The sequence below is a fragment of the Phalaenopsis equestris genome, unplaced genomic scaffold, assembly GCF_001263595.1.
Source record: "Phalaenopsis equestris unplaced genomic scaffold, ASM126359v1 Scaffold000229, whole genome shotgun sequence".
NCBI lineage: Eukaryota > Viridiplantae > Streptophyta > Magnoliopsida > Asparagales > Orchidaceae > Phalaenopsis > Phalaenopsis equestris.
In genome coordinates this window covers 494,990-520,761 of record NW_018164671.1, presented here as the reverse complement: position 1 = coordinate 520,761, position 25,772 = coordinate 494,990, and the positions used below count along the sequence as shown (strand labels likewise).

Here is a 25,772-nt window from a genome sequence, read left to right as displayed (position 1 = left end):
CTTGCTATACTTAAGAAACAGGCGGATCTCACGGGCATACATGTTTGCTTTACATTTTACAGCACTTCATTTTCTTGTTTCTACTTGTTACTATTATTTCTGTACATGTTATACTATTCTTGTTTCTGTCTGTTATTGTAATGTATAACATGTCATATTATTTTTGTTTTCTACCTGCTACTGCTCTTCCTATACAGCATGTTATACCATTTTTGTTCCTACCTGCTATCGTACCGTACAACATGTTATATTATTCATGTTTTCACTTGCTACTGTTCCTCCTGTATAACATATTATACTGTTTCTGTTTCTACCTGTTACTGTTCTACATACATTCTACTGTTTGTTCATGTATTGCACATTTCATATTATATAGCTTTAATCATGCCTCCCTTTTTTATATAGGATGTTTAGATGATTAGAGGACTACAACCATAGGACCGTTTGATTTGACACTATAACTGGACACCCTAGAAAACTTAAACTCGTCACGTCGGTGAGCTTTGAGTTAGCGCGGTGGGCAGCACGGCCATCTTCAACAGCAGAACATGTCTTTCCCAACAAAACAATTCCTTTTCCTAGAAATTAAACAACAATCCATAATAAACAACAATCCATAATAAACAACAATCCATAAGATTTTGAGGTTGTTTGTCTAGCGCAACATAAATCCTCCACCTTTTCCTTAGGCATTCATATAACTCTGCTGTATGATTTAAGCCCTAACCCATTCTAAGTTTCGAGGTTATCGTCCGATACGACGTAAACCCTCATATCTTCCAGGCGATTTGTGTGACCATGTCACGCAAATATAAGCCCTAATTAACTAAAATTGACAGGATGAAACACTTGAATAATTTCTTCTCGAAATTGAAGTCAAATCATAGGATAAATTGGGAAGCCACCGAGGCTCGCCTCAGATTCTGTGGCTTCCCCTAATTTCTCTTCATTTGGATTCCCCAACAATGTTCCAGATTCGAGTCTTTCCCCTTTCACACATCTTGGTCCGATTTTGTTAAAAAGTCTTATCCTTTTGACTTCTTTGAAGATAGTATTCCCTGATTTTTATCGAGAGTTTTCTTAGGTGACTCCGGTCATTTAAGATGTAACATGGGTAGGTTAGCCTAGCCTAGACTTGATTTAGCTTAGCTTAGCTTGCCTTAGCATAATTAAAACAAGCTTAATGTAGTCAGGCGAGATTAAGCATGGCTTGGCAAAATTAAGTTAGACTTGACCTAACTTGGACTTAATTTGGCTCGACTACAGTATATAGCTAAATCAGGTCAAATAAGCTGTCATGTATAACAAGACATGATTATTTAGTAATTCAATTAATAAAATTTAAAAGAAAATAAATCTAGTAAAATAATAGCATAAATGTTTGAAAAATAAAACAAGAATAGCTGAAAATGGTCATAAAAGAACATAAATTGTTTGAGCATACGGACAATAAAGTTGCAGGGAGCCACTTCAAGTTTAATTTAATTTTTTGATTTGGCAAAATTTTAAAATTAGTTAAAGTTTAAATTAAAATTAGCATTATCAATTTAAACAAATAACTAAAAAATTGACAAAATAGTGCCACATAAGCACAATTTCTACATTAATTTTGCACTGATATTATTATTAACTGGATTCAAGCTTGGTAGGAACAAGACTTAAATTTAGCATCAAACTGAGGATAAGATTTAAATGTAACCTCAAGCTCAAAAGAAAGATATTACATGCGCTTAACCAGACATGTAGATGATGACATGAATCACACCACACTGTGCATTCTAAAGTACGGTGTGATTCACGCCGTCGTCCAAACACAATATTTTCTTCAAACCGAGACTTAACAATTTTTGAAATTTAACATGCCCAAACCAATTCCAGGTCTGCGGACTTGAGAAAAAACGTTCATGAATACAACGAGTGGCTATCACTCATCAAAATAATTTCCAAATACATTTATGCTGGAAAACATATCGTAATAATTTCTCCAACGACATATACTGCAAATCATACAGTCAAATTTCTCTCTGTATTGCATAAAATTAAAACGATCTAGCAGACGAAACAATCTATACAAAACCAACTCGGCAAGAAATGTAGCAACCACAGTAATTCTTTCGAAATCACTGTTAAATTTAAGATCACTAAAACCTAAAAAAATAACTGAAATCGCTGTACAATCACCCTTTTTTTTTTTTTTGACATCTTTCATTCTCATGGTTAGCACTCAAATAAGGATCACACACTTTATATCCCGAATTGAGCTATTTATAGGTAAACAATACTCATATTAATGCCTCTGTTAATTCCTTACAGGAGGTTAGACATCTCTTATTCATTTCACAGATAGTAAGCATGATGCATACTCCCATCCACTATTGCTAGGAGTGACAATTGTGCAGCCTAAAACTAACTCACACCACCTGCCCTTAGGACAACTCAATTTAATCTCTCGCTGTTCAAGCATGATCTAGGCAACCATAATTTAGATTTAGCAATATTGACCTTTGTTATTAAACTTTGTGATGCAGCACTAGGATGTCAAATTAATAGAAGTTTTTGGAAAATGAAGAGCATTAGTGTGCCTAAATTATAGTATTGTGTTTACTATAACACTAATATTTTTTTTGCAAATATATATATATATATATATATATTTGCAAAAAAAATATTAGTGTTATAGTAAACACAATACTATAATTTAGGCACACTAATGCTCTTCATTTTCCAAAAACTTCTATTAATTTGACATCCTAGTGCTGCATCACAAAGTTTAATAACAAAGGTCAATATTGCTAAATCTAAATTATGGTTGCCTAGATCATGCTTGAACAGCGAGAGATTAATTTGACATCCTAGTGCTGCATCACAAAGTTTATTCATTCTTCTTTATAATAACATCTCATCAAATTTATCACTCGTGTTTTTTATACAAAAATACCAAAATATAATCTACATTTGACCTTATAATCACTTATATTAATTAAAACAATAGGAAGCTGCGGCCCCAACATCCTCTAGACTTTTTTTTTTCCAATTAAAGAAAGGCCTCTTTATATCATCAATAATCATGAGCTTGAGCGTGATAGTGCGCTTGAGCTGTATAAACTTTAGCTGTAATTAGTATAATGAGTCACTCTGTAGACGCGCTCCTTATATCTAAGCCTTTGAGAATATACGTTATCTTTGTCCCTCCTCCCTCCATCTATTGAACATGCATGTTTACAATTTTCATGTCACCATACAATAGCTTTTGAAAGAAGCCTGTGGGATTCTCACCAAATAAAATAAAAAAGAGAGAGAGAATTCACTATTTATGACAAGCATAAAACTAGTATTAATCAATATAAGGAATGTATCAAATTTAATGTAAGATAAATATTTGAATAAGATTAATGTAAGATAAAATGTGTTCAATAAGACTAAGATTTGAGCATTTCTTTCGGAAAACAAATCAAAAGTTCACTATTGGAAAAGATGATTTGTATGACATTTTTAGGAAAAAACAATTGTTAAGGTATATGAACTTGTTTTTTTTATAGTGAAACTAATATTTTTTCTTCTATACCTCTCAATAGGACTGATCAATTTTTAGGGCAGTGGACATATCATGTGGTGGATTTAAAAAAAAAGCTCATGAATCCTGACATGGTTCTAAGTTACCAATGAAGAGCTTAGCACATTAGAGTACGCTTGTTAACACAGTAAGACTATATTACGCAAATGTTATGAAGCATAACGCAATCATTGATTGCCCACTTCATACTCTAGCTTTATAGAAGGAAAAGCTCACGCATAAAGTGACGAATCTCAATGTACAAAGTTTTAGTGTTTATGCTATACAAAGGAAAAAAAAATTTGAAGCATGATGATCTCCCTCCCTCTACCACCGCTCATGAGGGCTAACAACTCAAATGCATTTATTTATGAGATAAAACTATTACTTGATTTGGTGAACCATTCCACGACATTACCTACACGTCATTTAGTATAATGCTTGGTTATTTAAATTATATTGTAAGCATACACGTGGCAGGGAAGTGCAAAAGTTAAGATCCCAAACACATTACCTAAAAGTTAGAGCGTCAAGCACATCCACTTAAACTATCCCCCACTATAACCAAAATCAACAATTCGGTTAAGTCCAGTTAACTATTAACAAATCCAGAAGAAAGTAGAATCAGAAGTCCAACTTCCCTCCGACCATATCCAAAGCGACCTTTAGGTCTCAGCTGATCAGCAAAAACCAACTTCATCTGATTTGAACGCCATATCTCCCAATTGGTGCCATTAAGAACGCAACCTCTCCACCATAACTTGGCCTACCCAGCAGGTTGGCACTCCCTCTGCTCTCATGACTTCTCCAGTTAGTTTCTCTAGCAATCTCCCCACTCTCCTACAATCTCCAACCCGATGTTTACTCCTAGCTACTAATTAGACCAAATCTAATTCTCCAAATATCTACAGAAGCATCTTATCAAGTTTGATGACTGTTGACCTCGCTTTTGGTCGAGGTGTAGTTTTCCCCTCCTTAGTAGCCTAGGCCTGAGTAGCCTAGGATCTAGCCGTAGGACATTTATGTCGACTACTCCTAGAAAATTAGTGAATGAGCCCTTCCCGTTAACAATTCTAAACTTTTCTTCGCTCGACTTGACGTTCCATGTAGTAGTTTTGACCGCTATTGCCTAGCAGGTAAGGCTACACCGAAGGAACTCAGGGAGCTTTCCTATAGGACTGTCAGCCTTAGGATTGACTTTACTCATTGATTTGGCGTCACCTCGCCCTTCGCGGCTGCGCTCTTCGCCGTCCCGTTTAATCGAATTCGAGCCGAAATTTTGATAGGATTCGGGCCACGACGCGTTTTTAGTCCAATCGACGACGAGGTTGCCCAGACGACTCCGGATGACGAAACGGACTGCGCCGATGCGTCCGGAACATCGATTTTGCCTGGGTGATGTTCGTTTCATTGTGATGGCGCGTCTTGGGAAAAATACATATTTAAGTATTACTTATAATAAATAATATTTTATTATTATTATTATTATTATTATTAATCACATATATTAAAAATCCCTAACCTAACCTAAATCTATCTCCCTCCCCGCCTCATTCCTTCGCACTCGTGGGCCTACCTCTGCCCTAGCATGGCTCGTTCGATTGCCTGGCCCGCTTCTTCGTGCCATTGGGAGATTTCGTTCCCGCGTTCGCCTCTCGCAGTCGCCCATCACGTATCCTATCCTCTGCGGGTATCTTATCCCGTCTGCTCTCGATCCTCCCTGCCGCAGAGCGTAGTCTCTGCGAGGATCATATCCTCTGTCTCTCTCGATCCTTCTTAGATCCGCATGTGATCCCCTAATCATTCCCTCTCCTTCTTTATGGTTTATATGAAACTTTGTTTTGGAGCGTTTAGGTGGCTGAAAATCTCTCTAAGGGAGAAAACTCTGCTATTTTTCTTTCTCACTCACTTCTTTGATCTTCTGGTGCTTGAATCGATTTCCTCTTGCTGTTGGGAGAGGAGGTGAAGTGGAGGAGTGCTTTGAAAATTTTTGTTTGGCTTTTCTTTGCTTCAGGGAGATACCCCTTCTTCCTGCCTCCTGTGCCTTGTCTTTCTTCGGTTTTCTCTCTGTCGAGCCTTTGAGCTTGGTGCGGTGGATGGTATAGCATGCTTGCATGGTATTACACTTTTGTTTTTGAAATCACTTGGTACTCAAGCATCTAGAAATGGAAATGTGAGCATGTTTTAGGAATTAGACTTGATTACTTGCTTAAAATGATGGAAGTATGGCATGTTATCAGTTCTTCTCTTTTCTCTACTTGCTTAAGGTGATGAAACTATAGCATATTTCTATTTACTGTGACATATTTCTATGGGAAGCAAATTGGAAATATTAAAATGTGGCTTTGAGATAATGTTGGCTCCTCTTTCAAGCATGTTGGGATATGTATTATGAAGCTTTTCATTCACTCTTATCTAGCATGAGATATTGGAAGGGTTTATTTGGCCTCTCATGCATGAGAAGGGCTTGGTTTTGACATATCAAGGATTCTTTTTGCTCAAAATGCAAGCTAGGAAGAAGTTTATAGTGATTTGAAAAAGTTCTATAGTTATTTGTATTTGAAGCATGTGGTGGCTCTATGTTTTGATATTTTGAAGGCATGAAGGTGTTTTTTTAGCTTTCAGTGTGGCCTGATTTTGAGCCTTAGCTGCGGCTTGATTTTTGGCCCCTGCTGGTTTTCGGTTTGCTTAAGGATGGTTGGGTTTGGATTTATTACCATAAACTGCATTTGTAGATTGTAAAATTTTGGTTTCTAGCCTCCATTAGGGCTCGGTTTTCACCTTGAAAGGGCATGGGATGTTAGTTTTGTTGGGGCTTGGCTTTTGGTTTTGGTTAAAACATTGTCCTAACTGTTTAAGCTTCACGTATGGGCTTTGAAGGGTTTGCTTTTGGCTTTGTTTGGGGGCTCGGTTTGCTTGTCTTAGCTCATATCCGAGAGCCCGTTTCTGGTGTTTATTCTTACCCCTGCTCCATAGCTGTGGGAAGGTTTGGTTTCATTTTCTTTGGCCCCTACTGGGCTCGGTTTTGGCATCTTGTGGATGTCCTTTGGCATAAAAATACATATTGTGGAGGAATTTATTTTGATTTGGAGGAGTTTCATAGCTGTTCTTGTTTGAGACATATGGTCGTCCTATATTTTGATGTCATGAGGGCATAGAGATGTTTTCTAGTCCTTATTGTGGCTTGGGTTTGAGTCTTAGTTGTGGCTCGGTTTGGCTCTGACTATGGCTCGGTTTTGCCTTGTCCTGCCCCTACCCGAGAGGTGGTTTGGGTTTTAATTGTTGTTGGCCTTAGCTCCTATGGTTTGGAAGTTTATAAGGCTGCAGTTTGATGTTTGCTTGGTCCCTAGCCGTGGGCTTGTGATGTGGTTGAGTTGGCCTCCCCTTTGGTCCTACCCGTGAGCTCATCATTGGGATTTGCTCCTCTTGCAGTCCTTACCCGTGAGACCTATTGGAGTTTGTTTGGTGTGATTTGGTCCTTCTCGTTGGGCTCGAAAGGCTTGAATGTTATTGATGAATCAAGTTTGTCATCCCAAAAATTATAATCATCTCATTTATCCTCTTATGTATGCCGAAGGAACATAGTAGCCACTGGTGGTTCTTTTGATTGCCTTAGTCGTGAGCTCCTTATGTCTTAGGTTGCCTGAGCCGTGAGCCTTACTTGTTGTGTCTTGGGTGGTCTTTGGTCATGGGCTTTAGCAGCTGCCCTTTTGTTGGTTTGGCCGAGAGTCTTAGTTGTTGTTCATCTCTTTATATTGAGCGTGGTCGTGAGCTTTTATGTGGTTTTGGCCAGAGGATTTCATGTTTATTTGATACGAGAAGATTTTCATTAAATTCGGGATTGATCAGCTTTAATGTTGGCATGGTTTTCAAAGTATAAGTGGTCGTCGTTCCAGGATTATATTCCTTTTATTTAAATTGTGAGGTTTGAGAGATTTCTAAATTTTATTACAGGAGAATACTTGATTGAAACTAAGAGATATTTCTGGGGTTTGGATACCGGCGTCAGGAGATCAATTTGGCTTGGGTTGATCCACTTATGAAAATATGAGAAAAATGGTACCCTTTCGGATGGATTCAAGGATCTTTGGGTATTCCTTTTCAGGTCTTTTCGTTACGAGTTTTGAGGGCTGATCTGTCCTCCGTCTTTTCAGTGTTTTAGGTGGATCAGTGCTTCCTCTCTCTCACCCCATTTTTGTTCTTTTTTTCTTTGCTTCTTGGTTCGGTTTTTGATGCTTATGTCCGATACATAAGTGTCCACGTATAACCTTTTGCTATACGTGAAACCATCAAGCAAGGTCACAAGTAGGTCGGTTTTGTTTTGGGGCTTAGGGCGGTGATGACAAAGGCATACCGGAGATAGAGCAGAATGATATGTCATCCTACGACATCGGGATCCGATTCAGGAACCCATCAGGATCTGATTCAGGAACCCGGTGAGTTGTAGGATGACAGTATCATTCACTGACACAAGGCTAGCAGGAGTTGACCCGAACCTTCTTAGGTTGCTGGTAGCCTTATGCCCGACAGCGCGATGAACTCGTGGACAACTACTTTTCAAAATTGATAAAAACAAATTTGATAAGAACAGATAAATCTTTTTTCTAAAATAAAAATACATTTTTCGCTAAAAACAAAATTGATACAACCCACTATTGCATGTTTGAAACCCATGTGTATGCTGAAAATATAAATTTTAAATACATTTAAACATCAGTTGTCCACCTGTTGATCACATGTTTAGGCTAAAGAGTACCCTCCTGAGTTAGGTTCGATTGGACACCCTTCTGGTTGAGTGGCGGGCTTTATACATCCGGGTGATCGAGTAGCCTTCGACGACCCTTGAGTACTAATATATAGTTAAGCCTAACCCCGACCTGAGTGCTTGCGGTCCCCCTCTTTTCGGACTTTTTCATACGTCTTTCTCGGAACTTTTGGATAAAGCACTCGTGGTCTCTTTTCAGGTTTTTTCCGTGTTTTCTACGATTTTTCATCAATTTTCATTGATTTGTCGCTTCGTCGATTTCCTCGCATTTCTCGTGTTTTCTAAGTGACGTTTCTTTGCTTTTGTTTATATAAAGCATTTCAGTCTGTTTCCTCAAGTTTTGTTGCTTGCACTTGTTGTATCAATTACACCTCAAGAACAGCGGACCTCTCAGGAATACAGATTTGTTTTATGTTTACAGCATGTTACTTTCTTGCAAATCAGCTATCTGTTGTATTCGTTTACTGCATGTTGTATTGTTTTCTTTACTGCATATTTTACTGCTTGTCCTGTGCTACATACTCTACTGTTATGATATACACCGTGCAACTTCAACATGTTATCTATAAAATATCTGAAGAACTACAACCATAAGGCCAATAGATTTGACATCATAACCTGACACCCTGGAAAACTTAAACTCGTCACGACAAGAAGCTTGGAACTAGCGCGGTGGGCAGCACGACCATCTTCAACAACAGAACATGTCTTCCCCAGTTAAACCATTCTTTTCATAGAATTAACACAACAATCCATAGGATTTCGAGGTTGTTCGCCTAGCGCAACATAAATCCTCAACTTTTCGTTAAACATTTGTACAGTTCTACCATGCAATCTAAGCCCTAACTCGTTTTAGGATTTTGAGATTGTGGTTCGTTACGACCTAAATCCTCACATCTCTCGGGCCGTTTGTGCGATCGTTTCACATGAATGTAAGCCCCAATTAAATAAAATTGACAGGATGAAATATTTGAATAATTTCTCCTCAAAACTGAAACCAAATCATATGGTAGACTGGGAAGTCACCGAGGATCTCTTCTGGATCTGTGGCATCCCCTAATTCTTCTTTCTTTGGATTCTGTAATAAATGTTACGAACTTGAGTCATTCCCCTTTCACACCTCTTTGCCCGATTTCGTTGAAAAGTCTCATCCTTTTGAAGTCCTTGAAGATATTTTTCCTGATTTTTATCGAGAGTATTCTTAAGTGATTTCAGTCATTTAAGATGTAATTAATTATAGGGACTTGCCCTTATAGGAAGCTTTTCCGAACCCAGCTTAAAATAAACTCTATTTAATTTTTCATATTAAATAGGGGAATTTGTCGGCAAATAAAACGATTTCGCAGATCAAACGGATGTCATGTATTTCTTAATTTGTTTGATCGAGTCTCATCCTCAAGTCTTGTGTTTATCCCTTGAGATATATACAGGGTTTTCAGGTAAAACGCTATTCCATTTAAACTATAGAAAATATGGGGTCAGTTTGATTTTCATATTTGATTTTGAACTTAAATCTATATGTAAATTAAAGCGTCCTTCCGAAGAGGGCGACGAAATTTTGATTCCGGTGACCGACAGCTTCCTACGGGCAACTCCTCCCCCAAACTCCCACTTTTTATCGCCGACAAGGACCTTGTCTTTTTCTCTAAAGAAGCATCCTTAGTGTTTCTCTACCATGAGATCCACAACTCCAAGAGCTCATGCTCAAATGATAGACTGTCATTCATCACTCGACACTTGTTCTTCTCTTGGTACACCATTTGTTCCACAACCCATATTATGCAAACCCCTCCAAAAGAACATCTATGATGCCCATGTATTGAGGGATAAACTTCTTATCACATGACATAAGCCATGCCAACACCGCCTCAGATGCATAACATCTACAATTTTATTCCTCCATGAAAGAGAACAATTGACTTTTAACTTGATGCATGAATACCTCTGAAATGAAGACAGGTCCACATCCTTCCCTTTTCCTTTCCATCTTTTGTCCTTTCATTATATATGCCAGTTCAATGGTATAGGGGAATTCTATGTACCTTAAAACATTTTACCTTGTCCATAACACAAACTCCGCTTTGTTGTGTGGTGGACATAGCCTACAATGTTGAACCACTTAAACCGCCGTCTTCATATGCCATTTATCAGTGCTTCACGCTCTTCTTCAGCAAAATATTCACAGGGAGCAGTCTCCTTCGGCACAACTCATCATATAGGTGTTCCTCTGTCAAGAATTAACTAGCACCACCCTCCGAGGTCTAGCATGACCCAAGGCACATCACAAACTCTCCTTTGAATATGCTCAAGCCTCCCTAGTACTTCACATGAACTATCTAGCTTGAAAGCTCACAAGGAGAGCCCCCCATGGGCTAATAGGATCCTTCCATTCATTCAATCATTATGCATCCATCTTTGCTTGTAGCAAGAACTTGCCACAGGACACCCCTCCCACCTCAATCTTGCAAGTGGATGTAGCCTATTTAAACACCTATAGTGGCGCCTGTATCAAATCTTGTGGTTTGGTCTTCCTCCTCCACACTAATCCCCTCTTCTTTCCCTCAGGTTGGACCTATTGGAATGCACTACTTCTCAAGTTGCCACTCTAGCTTCCTAATCATTGCACGACAAGATTCTATGTCTAGACTGCCACCATGAGCCTCATCCATTTGGTCAAATATCTCTGTGCCACACCTCTACATCATCTCACTTGTCCTCTCCGGATCTCCGTTGGCAGGCATATTCAGCCTGCTATTAACCAAATCAGCCCCAACCAAAAATGTCTAATTCAGATGGAACGGCTCCCATGACTCGCGAACTTCCTCCACTTTTCTTTAGGCAATCATCACCTCTTACCTCTTCAAGAGTTATGAGTCGACTCACTGGTAGGACTAGGTTTGCCAGTTCACCTCTAATGACTAAATTAGTTCAAACCAACCAAAATCACATAGGTTATGCTGGATTATGCACTCACAGATATCGGATTGTGCCTTGGAGATGTCCAAACCTTATTTAATAATGGCATTTGGTTGAAAATTCCATGTAGATTTTTAAATACATAGAAAAAATCATAGAATCTAGCAAAAATTAATCATTTCAAATAAGTGCATTCTATCGAAAGCAAACAAAGGAGCCCTTGGCAAAAAAAGTCAAAACACGTTCTTAAGCGCATTCCATACATGCTAGAGAGCACTTAAGATGAGTGTGAGTCAAACATGTGCCAATGAAGGCGCTCAAGTTCTTCATGCAAAATGAATTTAACACAGCTATCTTGGAAATGGTTGAACCTCTCCAAGTTAAAAGGGGATTTGGCTGCAAGTAGGATTTCCGTTAAATAGGATTTAGTAAATCCACTAAATTTGGATTTATCAAATCTAAATATTATTAAATCCGAAATAATATTTAGTTCAATTAATGTTAAATCCGGTTAAATCCATTTGATGTATTTGGCATAAATATATTCGTAATATTTTTTTTCCTACAATAAATCCGTTATATCCAACTAATAAGTGGATTTAATAAATCTAGATTTATAAACAAAACAAGCAAAAATTAAATTTAACTTAACAGTGGATAATATATGGTGTTCGGTTGAATTTACGTTAAATCTAACTTAAATCCTGTTAAAAGTACCGTACCAAATACCCCCTAAAAATTTGAATTCTTGTTTATGTTTTGAAATGGTATAAAATAGAATAAGGCTGCCTATATAATGTAGGTAGGAGAGTAAATGAGCTCTTTTTCATTGTAACAGCAACTTTTCAGATAAATGTGATAATAATAGAAGAATAAAAATAAAAAGTTTTTGTTTGGATTGATATCACAAAGGGTTTGTTCAGGTTCGGGGAACATAGTTGTTCTTACAAACATTTAATTAAAAAGTCTTAAACATAAAACATAAAACATAATAACTCTTCCAAGTTAAGTCACCTAGGGAGCATCTTACCTGCTGCAATACCCCTCTTTGAGAACTTGCGCAATTTCTTCGGAGATTCTCTTGAACTGTTACATAAGTCATCATATTTTTGCAGTACTCTATTCTTTTCTTCTAATAAGCCCAATAATTCATAGGCATCTACAACTTTTCGCACGATAGATTTGCTTGGCGGTTTACGGCCATATGACTCAATATCCTCAAAAAGCTAAGGAAAAAGCAATAGAAGTGATTAGTCTCATGATAAGAAATCCATGTATTCAACCACAAAGATAACTAGATCAACTGTTTCTAGTGAAACAACATTTGGTTTATTACAAAATGTGGAAAGAAGCGGTCAAGCATCAAGCCAATGGTGGAAAACATTAAAATATGCAAAACCACTATTTACCTTTACAAGCCTCTCTAGCATGTTATTGCGATAATAAATTGATAGCATAAGATCACAAAACCGCCAAGGCACTGAATGCAGATCATAGCTGATCTTCTTTACCCAAATAGTGTGAGCTTCTTCAGGCCTATTATCTTTTTCTAGAGCACAAATTAACTGCTCATATGTGCCCATTGTAGTTCCTTGACCTTTACTTAACATCCATTTTAAAACCTGCATGAACAATAAACCAATCAAACAAGATGAAAATAAAGTTGAGAAAATGAATCATCATCATGAGTCCTAATCCTATGTATTTGAGCATGGTTTTACGGATCTTCCTCCTCAATGCATTTTTGTTATGTATTAGTTTTATGCACAAAATCTAGAGTTTTTTTTATTTCATAGTAATTCTATCTCCATCTTAGTGGTGCATTTTTTCCCTTAGTTACATAAGATGCGCAAACCACCTATCCACTTTTCACAACCTTATCTACAACAAGATTTATTCTATTCATCTCTTTAGCAATTCTAACTCATCCCACCTAGTTTTAATACATTGACATGGCATAATCATTTTATCACTCAACCTTATTGTTTGCAGATTATTGACGTCCAACCCAGATCTATATAGTAAAGCTGATCAATGCTTCAAGATATTAAATTTATCTTCTTAAGGCTTTATAATATTTTGGAATAACGTAATACTTTCAAAGCAATAGTCCATTATTCTAAATTAACTTTGACTCTAAAAGTTCCATCCTCATTTTATAATATAATGGATCCAAATTTTAGTTGAGTACCACTTTAACTTCTAGCTAATCAATTTCAAAACCATTAAAAGTGTAAACTTTGTGTGGCGCATTTTGTTCTAGAATATGATGCCCAAAAAATTTCATCAGATTTCTGTCATTTCTTTGTTTTTAACTTCAAAGAGGTCCAAACATCAGAGATTCATCAGGAACAACTAGCACTCGCAAAGGTACACAATCATGAAATTAGATACACATTAAAAAGAAAAGTAAATTCATTTCTTGTTAAAGTAGGTGCATGCTTACCAGCTTAAGTGTACAACAACAACAACAATAACAACAAGCCTTTATCCCACTAAATGGGGTAGGCTACATGAGTACTTTTTCTCCATTGTGCCCTATTGAGTGTCATATTTTCATTTAATTCTAATAGATTAAGATAATTTTTTATGCCCAAGCTTTTTAGGCCCGCCTCATCATTTCTTAACAAAAGTCAAATTTACATCTACTCTCCTAACCGGATCATCAAATAGTCGATGTTCAATCTGGCCAAACCATCTAAGACGACTCTCTTTGATCTTATCTGCTACTAGAGCTACGTCAACCCTTTCACAGATAGATTCGTTTCGCATTTTGTCTCTAAGTGTCAAGCCACTCATCTCCTATCATTCTCATCTCAGCAACACTTAACTTTGCTTTACGCTTCTCTTTTAAAGGGCAACATTATGTGCCATAAAGCACTGAAAGTCTCACCGCATCTTATAAAATTTTCCTTTAAGTCTACGCTTTGCTTTTGTATCACAAAATAGGCTTGATGCATTCTTCCACTTCAATTAACCAGCTTGAATTCTACTAATAGCATCACCATCTATATCACCATTACTTTAAACAATAGACCCAAGATAGCTAAAATGTTCATGCCATTTAATGATTTGATCACCAATAGTCACAACACTGTCACTAGAATTACTACTACTAAAATTATATTCCATGTATTCAATATTATGTCTACTGAAACAAAGACCTTCAGACTCAAATGAAAACCTCCGCAGTTCAAGTATTTCCAGAACTCTTTTTCTAGAATTACTCACAAGAAGGATATCATCAATGAAAAGCATAAACCAAGGTGCATCATCCTTTAAATGTCCAGTAGGAACATCCATAACTAAAACAAAAAGATATGGGCTTAAAACGAATCGCTGATGTAATCCAATTAAAATAAGAAAATATTTGATCAATCCTCCTTCTATTAGAGCACAAGTAAAAACTCTAGTATGCATATCTTTAACGACTTGAATATAAGTCGTATAAACACCTTTCTTTCCTAAAACTCTCGAAAGAACTCTTGAAACCTTATCGTAAATCATTTCTAAATAAAAAAAAAATCATAGGTAGATCCTCCTTACTCTCTCTATAATTCTCCATCAAATCTCTCAATAAATGTATAGCTTCTATATTTCACTAGAAATCTTTATATCATGTCTTAACCTATTTTCAATTACTCTCTCCCATAATTTTAAAGTATGACCAATTAACATAATTTTGTCTATAGTTTGCACACTTTTGTGCATCCCCTTTTTTCTTAAAAAACGGACCAAAATACTCTTCTTCCACTCTTCAGGCTCTTCCACTCCAAAATACTCTTCTTCCACTCTTCAGGCATCTTTTTAGTTTTTAAATTAATATTAAAGAATTTAGTAAGCCAATAAATTCTCAAATCTCCTAAATATATCCACATCTCAGTTGGGATAACATCATGTCAAATAGATTTCCCACCTTTCATTTTCTTTAAAGCCTCATCAACTTCTTTTTGCTAATGTGATGGTAAAAATACAAAGTTTTATTATTATTAACGATAAAATCACTAAGGTCGATCATAATTTCAAAAACTTCATTGAAAAGTTTATCAAAATAGCTCAACCATCTATTTTGAATATCTTACTCTAAGAAAAACACTTTTTAATTTTCATCTTTAATACATTTGAATTAAATCTTCTTTTCTTTTATCTTTGTTTGACTAGTTTATACATATATTTTTTACTCTATTTAATATTCAATTGACTATAAGTATCACTAAAAACAAAATTCATAATGTCACAAATTGTTCTCTTAGAGTCCCTACAAACCCACCTTATATTTTTCTCAATTCTCTAAACTTTTATATTTAAACTAATTTTCATAATAATTCTTATATTTTATCATTTTTTGCACATTATTATTCTGCCACCAAATATTTTTGTTTATAAAAAAACTTTTTCTTTTGGATCTCTAACTACATCATATGATGCCACTTATTTAATAATGCTTGTTATTTTATCCCACATAGAATTAACTTCTTCATGAACATCCCAAAACTTGAAATCTTGAAGTTTATTCATAGAAATAATTTTATTTATGTCTTTTAGATGACCCCATCTAATTCTATAATAATGTTTCAATGTATTTGTTATCATAAAACTCATCTTAAAATTCAGGACTAAAAATTGATATCGAGTACTTAAATTTTCACTTGAAATGATCTTATAATCGTTACATTCTCGACAATCTCTTCTTTTCATAAGAAAAAAATGTGTTTTAATAAATCCATTCTTATAAGTAATAATATGCTCAACTCATCTCTTTTCTTAAATAAAGTATTAACAATAAAAAAATCATATGTTAAAGCTAAAGTAAATTTAATATGGTTCTACCTTATTCATTAATCACTCAAAAATCATACCGCCATGAATATCTCTAAACTCTTCTACCACTCTACCAATATATACATTTAAATCTCCTCCAATAAAAATCCTTTCTTCAAGAGGTATCATTTGCAATAATTATTTTAGGTCATTCCAAAACTTTTCTTTTGAACCGATATTTAAGCCTACTTGAGGAGCATAAGCACTATAAAATTAAAAATTTTAGTATGAACAACAATCTTTAGGGTTATAATTTTATATTTAATTCAATTAATTTTTATAATATTATCCTTTAAACTATTATCTATAATTACACTACATCATTTCTAGTGCAACTCCTAGTTTAAAAGGTAAGCTATCAGTCACCTTACTTTTTTCTCCAACCTATTTAGTTTCTTGAATACAAAATATATTTATCTTCCTATGAGCCATAATATCTACTAATTTTATTACTTTACCAGTGAGAGTACTTATATTCTAATATCCTATCCTAATATTATTTTCATAAATGAAATTCTTTGTCCGCATCCATTCATAATGTAGAAACTTTTACTTATTTGACACTACACCCGAACGCCGGTGTAGCGGTCATTGTATATTTTTCACTGTATTCAGATCATACAATGTGTCGCTTTCAGAGGACACCCTAGTAATTACACAATGATTCAAAGAATTTGTCATAATTGTTTGACAAAAATTTTATTTTGGTTGTCGACTACCTAACACAACTTTTTGCATCCATGGCATGATACCTGACAATGGTAGTGTTAAGCTTAGATAAAAGTTGTGTCAAATAGCTTATGTATCTTATATAAAAACTGTGTTTTCATTTGTTGTTAGACTTAAATTGTAGAGCAGAAATTGAGAGCAAGATAGTAAAGAAGTAATATACAAGTTAAAAAATATCAAAACAAGCAAAATAAAAAAATGGGTGATTTTACCTGAACAATTCGATGCCACTGTTCTCCTTTCTCAAGAACAAGCAATGCTCTTTTTAGCATGGCCAAAGGAAAATTTTGCTCCCAAGCAACCCAAGCATCAAGAGTCCCATAAACAATTTCCTTTGAATCTTTCAAGTCAAGAAGCTACAATTTATATAATTTATCTTTAATACAGTCATGCCATAAGATACAAAAATTAAAGCGGCTTCGAAGTCAAATTCAAAAATTTCATAAAACAATATTCAAGACAGTCATCCGCACTAGATGAACATTATACGATCATTGAATGTGACAGCAAGATAGCCAGCATTGAATTTTTTTATATTTATGAATCAAAATTATTTTATACTATGAATTGTAAATTGGCACAACTTACAGCCTGAGATGGGTGCTGAAGCTATAGCAGACCAAGAACAATGTAAGGCCTTAATCTAAAAAGATACATAAATGAAAGCGTTGATATATACTAATACTTAAGTATCAAAACGAAGTAAAGGCTGGTGATTTCCTTTTGGATTAAGATTTCTTTCTTTATCTTCAATTCATTGAAAATTTTACTTTATTTCCCCATTAGCTGTGAGGGAATTGAAGAGAAGAGTCTTACGATTTGCTGTAAAAAAAGAGGAAATCAGAATTCATTTAGTCTTAGGAGGAGATAATGCGGCCTTGAGATGCATGGCCTCTGTGAATGGATAGAGTTCAAGGTGAGAATTCTTGAGCGGGACAGGTGACAGATGGTTGACATAGGATACATGGATTAGAAAAACTTGCTTCTCTGTTATAGGTTTCTCCATTAGTTGAAAAGCCATCAAAGGATTGAAAGATCTTTTTAGAGTTCGTAAAATCAAAATGATCTCTTAAGTACATTCGTTTGGATTCTTAACAATTCTAGAAGTAGAATTTACAAAAAAGTTAATACGACTGGAATTAATGCAGGATGCACTAGAGCATACTTTGACTAGATTTCGATAGATTTTGTGTGATTTGCTTTTCTGGTGATATGAAGCCAATAAATAGGATCTTTAATACATATAAAATTCATTAAATACGTATTATTAAATACAATTTTCAATTATCTTCTCTTCTTATATGTACATCCTGGATGTATATATTCTTTGATAAGGCTAAAAGCAGACTATAGTGAACTCGATGAATAGCTCGATACTCGATCATTTAATGTTTGATTATGCTCCTTTATTTACAAAATTGAACAAGCATAAACAAAATGTTCAAAGCTCTTCACATAAATTAACAAAATATAACACTACATGTTTATTAATTTCTATCCATGAATATACTCATTTTTGTTTAATAAATAGGTTGGTAAGAACTCGATAAAATATTAATTTAATGATAGTTTAATAACTTCTTTAATGACTTGCTATGTTATTGTATCACTTTTTCTATATTTCATGCACCTTAAAAATTATATATCATAAGAGGCAAAAGATGCCGAACTCAAGCAATTAGCAGTTACTCAAAACCTACCACTATTCATGATATTTCAAATATTCATTGTTCGCGTACTTTTTATAAATGCTTTTTCAAAAGGGTTTACCGTTGTAATGCTACACATCACTATCTTAAAAGGAAGAATTTCAATGGAAAAAAGTTTGTTAAATGTGCCTTTAATGACAAAAAAAATCTATTTATTAGCAAACTCGTACAAACATTACATAATTTTAATAAATTTTATGATTTCCTATGTAACATTTGGCATATCAATTGGAGTTTTAAACCAAGATGCACACCAGATTATTTATTTTAATAAAAAATTAAATGATACAAAAAGACCATTTCGAATTAAGATAAATGAGGTTTGTGTTGTTCTACAATTCATTTTGATACAAGAGACATTCTATACAAGAGACATTCTTTTTTTTTTTTTTGCACAAGCAATTTGTATAAAATTTACACCATCAAGATTTAGGATACTTGAGCTCCAAAAAAGAGGGGGTGAGGGGGAATGACTCATAAGTATATCAAATAGATCAATTTCCTAAAAGAAGACATTTTTCTGTAAATAAATTATGCCAAAATGGACAATAAACTCACAGATTTCTTAAGCAAGGTGTCTATTATTTTATACATCATACAAGTTTAGATAACATGCTTTGATAGAAATAAGGAAGACTACCTAAGTGCAAAGACTTTAAAGAAATATATCTCCATTTAACTACTAAATCACCAATGTTAACCAAGGATTCATGATTAAAGATGGCTTTCTTTGAAGGGACCACAGCTTTACAACTATAGTTCATTTATGCAAATTTTCTTAGATTTATGTGGTTGTGGTGCCGCAAATCATTTCAGTCAAGATAAAACTATGGGCATTCTTGCACATAAATATTAATGGCTTGGTTTAAAATGAGATTTTGCAAGAGCATTCCCACAATGGAGAACAGGTTAAAGGCTTAAGAAAAAAAAAATTTGTTCATTATATGTTTTTACCAATTCTATATGAACCATGAGATTCTGAGCATGGACTTTTGTTTTATAGTTGCCACGAACATTAAGGAAACAAGACTACATTTTTGTAGCATTGATCACCTTTCAAAAATGGCACGTTTATCCATGTTTTAAAATAGTTGGCAAATCCTTTATACACGTGTGACCCTATGAGCTCATATGACTACATGTAGCCTACAATTGACTTAATGATTACAAAACATGAATAATGTCATCTAATATGATTTGCTAATTGTTCTAGCCAACTATAGTGATGATATTGTGTATTAAACTAGCTTGGAGATGTATTGATGTAGAAATGGAACAAGTTGGAGTTATATTTACTTGGAGATTGAATAAAAAGGAAGATATTAAGAAGACTCAAAAGCAAAGCACAATCTTTAAAATTAACTGCTTAAGGACTAGGTTTCCTGGTAATGAAGTTTAAAATCTTATTTATAAAGCATGCTAATGAGAAATGAACACAATGAATTAAAATATGCTAGAATATTTTTAATTATAATTATATTAAATTTATTTTCTAACATTATTTATATGATATAAAATAAATAAATTAAGTGATAATAACATTAGACAAGATTATTAGGATATTTAACAAACATTATAAGAAAAATTATTCATGAATTATAAAATCTGATAGATTGTACAGTTGATGTAATTAATCTACCAGCATAATTTACAATTGCACAGTATGATTTGGATCAAATTAGCCATTAAAATAGTCACTCTAATAGTTAATTAAAATATTAAGATATATAAAACATACAAACCAATGTAAATTATATAATATGATCAAGTGAATTTGTTGATTACGAATAATTTCATATGAATAACAGCTAGTATTTTTTAATTAAGACTAACCTGATGTATAAATGCTATTTAAGCATGTTTTTAACAGTACTAATGGCTATATATCTAAGAGATTCATAAGAAATAGTCAATGAGAAAAATTAAAAAAATAATGAGCTTATATTGGGAGATCTATAAAAGAAAAATTGGAGAAAGGTCGAAAGTGTTTATCATTATCAAAAACCTCCCTTAGCTTATTTGTGTTTTTCTCACTCTTCATTCATATTACTATGATTGTTCTCTAAATACATCCATCTTGCTATCAAATTTCACAAGGGATTGTATAAATTATAGTTGTAGGTGATAGTCATTGAGTCAATTCCAAGGCTCAAGTGCAAATGGATTTGGTGTTGAAGATAGTTTTCATTACCGAACATTTTATGCTAAAAGTGGTAGGTTTCTCACTTGAAATAAAAATAGTGTGATTGAGCCAAGAAGATAAGTAAAAGCTGGCTTCTTTCTTTGCAAGATAAATGTTCTGTGTTACTCAAGTACATATTGAAAAGAAAGTTCCTGTAAAAAGGTTTCTCCGCCTGCACAAGGAGTGAAAAAGAGTAACTTGTGCTAGTGTACTTGGTAGGAATATTGGCTCAAGTTTGGCTAGGCTTGTACATAGGTGAAGTTGTCTAGAGCCATGTAAACATCGATCATCCTAATTGGTTTTAATATAGTTTAATATAGTTTACATTCTTGCACATTCATTTTCCATATCAATAAAATGCTTTCATATCAATATGGTGATCAACTTGGTTAATGACACCTATGCTAAGTTATTGGATAAATAAAATCATTATGCTTAACTCATATATTATTAACTTCAGTGCATAATTATTTTTAAATCACTCCTATTTTCTAATTAATAATTATAATAAATATCCTTATATGTTGTGTATGATAACAAACCAGAATACTTAATCTTATAGTCATTTTATTCATCATCACAACATATATGCATTAATACAAACTTTCATACTTATAGTTGAGAAATATATTAAAGATATTGTGCATAAATTAAATAACATGCACTTTAACATATCACGTCTCTGTCATTTATATAAGCACATAATTATAGGCCAAAATAAACATGCTAGATTATTAATATCATTGATTTATTTGACACGCTAGTTGCTTTAATTCTCGTGTATTCAATTGCAACATTTCATACTAATTGGAAACATTTTAAGTTGAAAATATTTCAAAAGAAATTAGTAACATATTAATTCAAAGTGCAAGACCTGTGGAGGAGTTGGAGAGAGCTTTCTCTCCAACTAGGAGATCCAAGTTCAAAGCATACCCTAATCACTACCCACTAATTTCTAGCCTAGTTTCCATTAAAGCTCAACTTTCCCAAAAGTGTATATATATATATATATATATATACAAGTAATATCCCATTGAGACCACCCCCCTCCTACTTGTAGTGTGTCTTCAATTTACAACACAAGCCATAAATTCATTAAACATGTACCGATTTTGCTTAGTCTTATTTTGGTAACTGTAAGAAATATAAATGGGACCAATGAGGCAAATAAATCATTAAACAGTCAATATTGAAATACTATCATAATATTCCTCTATCTGTGTGTATTCGTTGGTTGCATATTCTTGGAACACTTCAAGAGGAAGATGACTACGTATAGGTTAGAATTTTTATTCCAATATGAGGTTAGTTCTTTCCTTTGAGCGATATTTATTTTTAATTGCTTGTAATTGCATGTTGATGAATTTTTTTTATGTATTGAATTTATTCCTTTTAAGAGTGAAATTGATCGTTACGAAAATCTTATGTGCATCAGGTTGTAGATATTTGTTCTTACAAAAATTCAAATTTAGGTGATTATTAAAATAACTTTTCAAATGAATGATGAGTATTTATTGTCATTGCAATGAAAGGAATAAATTATTCTAAAATCATGAGTTAGTAATCTGTGGATTGTGAATTTTATTTGTTTCATCATGTATCACAATCTTAAACACCCTACATCGAAGAAAGAGAATATTAACATAACAAGGTGCAAGCTATGATAAAGCATAAGATGAGAGAGATGGAAGATTTGGTCCCAACCAAAAGTTGAGTGGTTACCAACTTGTTTTTCCGTGTAGGATAGAGGAAATGATGGAATACAATGCGCGCTTTAATACTTTTCCACCCAAAAAGCCATCCTATCAAGCACAGATCTCAATACAATATTTGGATTAAAGACTTTCATAATTAAATTCAGGATTATTCAAACTCTAATTTCACCAAATTTATAATCAAATTGATGTCTCAATAAGAGAAGCCCAAAGACACGAAAAGTAATCCAATCCAAGCCCAAATGAGCCCAATAAAGCACGTGAACAACCCAACTTTCATTCAACATATTGTGTGTTTATCAAATCCCTGGAAGCACCGACAGGACCCTTCCTGACTGAATCCAGCGATATGATTGCTAGCAGAGGGGCCACAATGTGATCGCAGGCGTGTGATCGCAGCTTACAGAAAAGGCCACGGAGTGATCGTAAACGTGATCACAGCGTATAAACGCAAGGGATCGCGACTTACCAAGGTCCGACACTCCAACTGAATCGTAATCGTGATTGGAGACCCTATGATACAACCCTTATTAGAGAATTCTGGGATTGCGCGATTGGAGCCTATCGGTCGCATTTGTGACAAAACCCAACAATACAGTCACAATCAAAGCTTGTTGGGAAAGTGTGATTGGAGGCTGCCTATAGCCTTCGTGACCAAATCATGTGACAAAGTCACGATCAAAGTTTGTTGGGAAGGCGACAAAGGGATCGTATACCGCCGTGACCGAAGTCTTGCGATGCGATTGTGATTCAAGTTATCTGGGAAATAGAAGGGATTGTGGCGTGCATTCATCTCCATCACACTAAACCACATGAAACAGACTCGATCAGAACTAATGAGGAAGGCTAACGAGATTGAGTGTGCTATAATCTTGATCCAAGAAGTTAGCGATCAGATTTGGAATCAAGTGTGCCCCAGTGACAGAAAATAATGACGGCCAAAAAAATAGACGATTTGAAAAATAAATTGGAGGAAAAAATTGGGCAACTTAAATTCTGGGATGAAGGAAAGGTTTTCCGCCATTGACAACCGATGAGCGAGCTTGGAGGAGCTTAGAGAAAATGTTGAGGAAGCTTATTGAGTTGTAATCCAAGACCCCGCCAACGGTTCAGTTTGCAAACCCTACCCAAAGTTAACCGAAGATTCCTCGGATAAGAAGATGAGAGGAAATGAGGAAAATAAAGAGTAAAGTATCCACCAACAAGAACATCCTTCCAAGGCTCCGATTGGGGGAGAATTTTGAGATTTCTTATGAAGGCTTCTGGGTCGAAGCATGGAGAAGAGAATATGCAAGAGGTATTGAGGAGCTCGAAGAAGAAATGGGAGAACATAAAGAGGATATGGCTATGTTCAAGGAGAGAGTTTTTCCCTCGATACATAGGGGAAAACAACAAGGGGAGAAGAAGTTGGGGTGGAGACGTTGAGGTTAGGCATTTCAAGATGTTGTTCTTTGAGGGGGAAGAAGTGCATGAGTACATGTATCAGGCAAAACGATACTTCACCGTGAATGGACTAGATAGGGAGGGAAACTCATGGCAACGGGTTGTCTGGAGGGGAAAACCCCAGATTTCAGTGGAGGGAGGCTAGACACCCAATCCGTTCATGGCAAAAATTTGAGTATTGTTTGTTAAAACATTTCCGAACCATTCAAGAAGCGGACCTACGCGAGCAATTCTATGCCTTGACTTAGAAGATAGTTGTCATGAATATAGAAAGAGATTCGAGTTATTGTCAGAACGGATGAGGGAGAATTCTGAAATAGGATTGGAGAATAATTTCATGAAAAACATAAAACTCGACGTTAGCACTTTGACCATTGAGACCGTGGGGATTGAAGAAGATGATGGAGCTGGCCCAAATGGTGGATGACAAGAACCAGACAGAGAAGGCCAGCCAGAGCAACACAGATGGAGCGTCGTACCGAACCGCTACAACTATGACGATACCAAAGCTTAAACAATGGAAGTTCGAAAGGAGTGTACACGAAATAGAAAAAATGGGTTACAAAGACAGATTCTAGAGGAGTAAGCCAATGGGTAATGTTTTCGTTGTAGTAAAAAGTTTACCTCGAGACAAATTCTAGAGGAGTAAGCTAACGGGTAATGTTTTCGCTATAATAAGAAGTTTACCCAGAACACAGTTGCAAGGATAAAAAATTAAAAGTTCTCATGGAGCGTGCAAGGAGACAAAGGATCAAGAAATAGAGACAGTTGTGGTGAAGGACGAACAAGATGTCTTTTCCTACATTGAGAATAAGGTGTCTTTTGTGGGAGGGTATTGTCACATCGATGTCTAGCCTAAGAGCAATTTTGTTTTTTGTACCCATATGGGAATTTGGTCTTTTATTATTATTGTTGGGTATAAACATGTTTATTATGTTTAAGGTTAGGATTATGCACGGATTGGGTATAGGGTTTGGGAGAGATTTCCTACCTCTCGAATTGTATGAATTGGGAGAGATCGTCTACTTCTCGAATTGTAGGCAATTATCCATTGTATTGTTTTAATTAGAAGTTACTAAAGAAAAATATTAGTTTGTCCTAATTTTTCTGAAAAAATTGTGTCGATTTCTCCCTAGAATCTTAACAATATCCTCACCACCTCTATCTAAAATCTCTTTGAAGGCTTAATCCATCCCTCTATCAATCAAGGAATTAAATTCTCAAGGAGAGTATGGGAAACTCCATTGGCAAATTCAAGAAGAGAAAGAAAAGAAAGATCAAGCAAGATGATCATCAATAAGGGCTCCCCAGAGCAGCCAATGGAGATAGACAATCAATGCTCAGTACATTGAAAAATATAGTGGGAAACATTGAGCTGTGAGGAGAGAACCTAATTGTCTGAAACTGAGTACATACGACTGAAGAAAGTGGCCAATGTGGTTCAGTAATGAGATACGAAAAAAGAAAATATAATACATCCTATATTTCAAAAAGGAAAATATTTCAATCATAAAAATTATTCATATAAAGATATGGTCGAGGTTCAGTGATGAAAGATAAACATGCCAACCAATGAAGCATAGGGAGCTTTTAAAAAACAATGTTTCAATTACTTTAAACATTCGACGAAACCAAAAATTAGTAAATGTTCCTGAAAGAGCAGAAAAAGGACATGAAAATTTTTAAATACGTACTGTGTTGACAAGCAACCTTTTCTTGTCCTCCGCTGAAATACGTTTCCCTGCAGATTGTACATGAACTGACACTGTATTATCTTGTGGGATTTCATCAACTGCTTGATAGTCTGGCTGTAAAAGAAGGAACACATTGTCAAACAAATCCATTCGAGAAATAGAAAAATCAATCAAGACGTCTGCATCTAAGAAAATAACTTATCAAGATGTACAAAAGTTTTCCAACAAAAGCATCCAACATTGGA

The 25,772-nt window shown here is 34.9% G+C and overlaps 1 protein-coding gene across 2 annotated transcripts in view; it reads right to left on the bottom strand.

Annotated features, from left to right (window-relative positions):
• Positions 1-2,797: 2,797 nt before the first annotated feature.
• Positions 2,798-25,772, bottom strand: part of LOC110023745 (pentatricopeptide repeat-containing protein At4g21190) — a 47,836-nt gene continuing 24,861 nt past the window's right edge. The window contains exons 4-8 of one of the 2 annotated variants that reach the window (XM_020723303.1): positions 25,528-25,641; positions 16,997-17,140; positions 12,644-12,856; positions 12,265-12,460; positions 2,798-3,202 (exon numbers count right to left, since the gene is read on the bottom strand). In XM_020723303.1, coding sequence (XP_020578962.1) covers positions 3,108-3,202; positions 12,265-12,460; positions 12,644-12,856; positions 16,997-17,140; positions 25,528-25,641 — 762 coding nt within the window. In that variant the 3' untranslated portion in view covers positions 2,798-3,107. Of the gene's footprint in view, positions 3,262-12,264; positions 12,461-12,643; positions 12,857-16,996; positions 17,141-25,527; positions 25,642-25,772 lie in introns of both variants that reach the window. The other variant, XM_020723304.1, reaches the window with a different exon arrangement.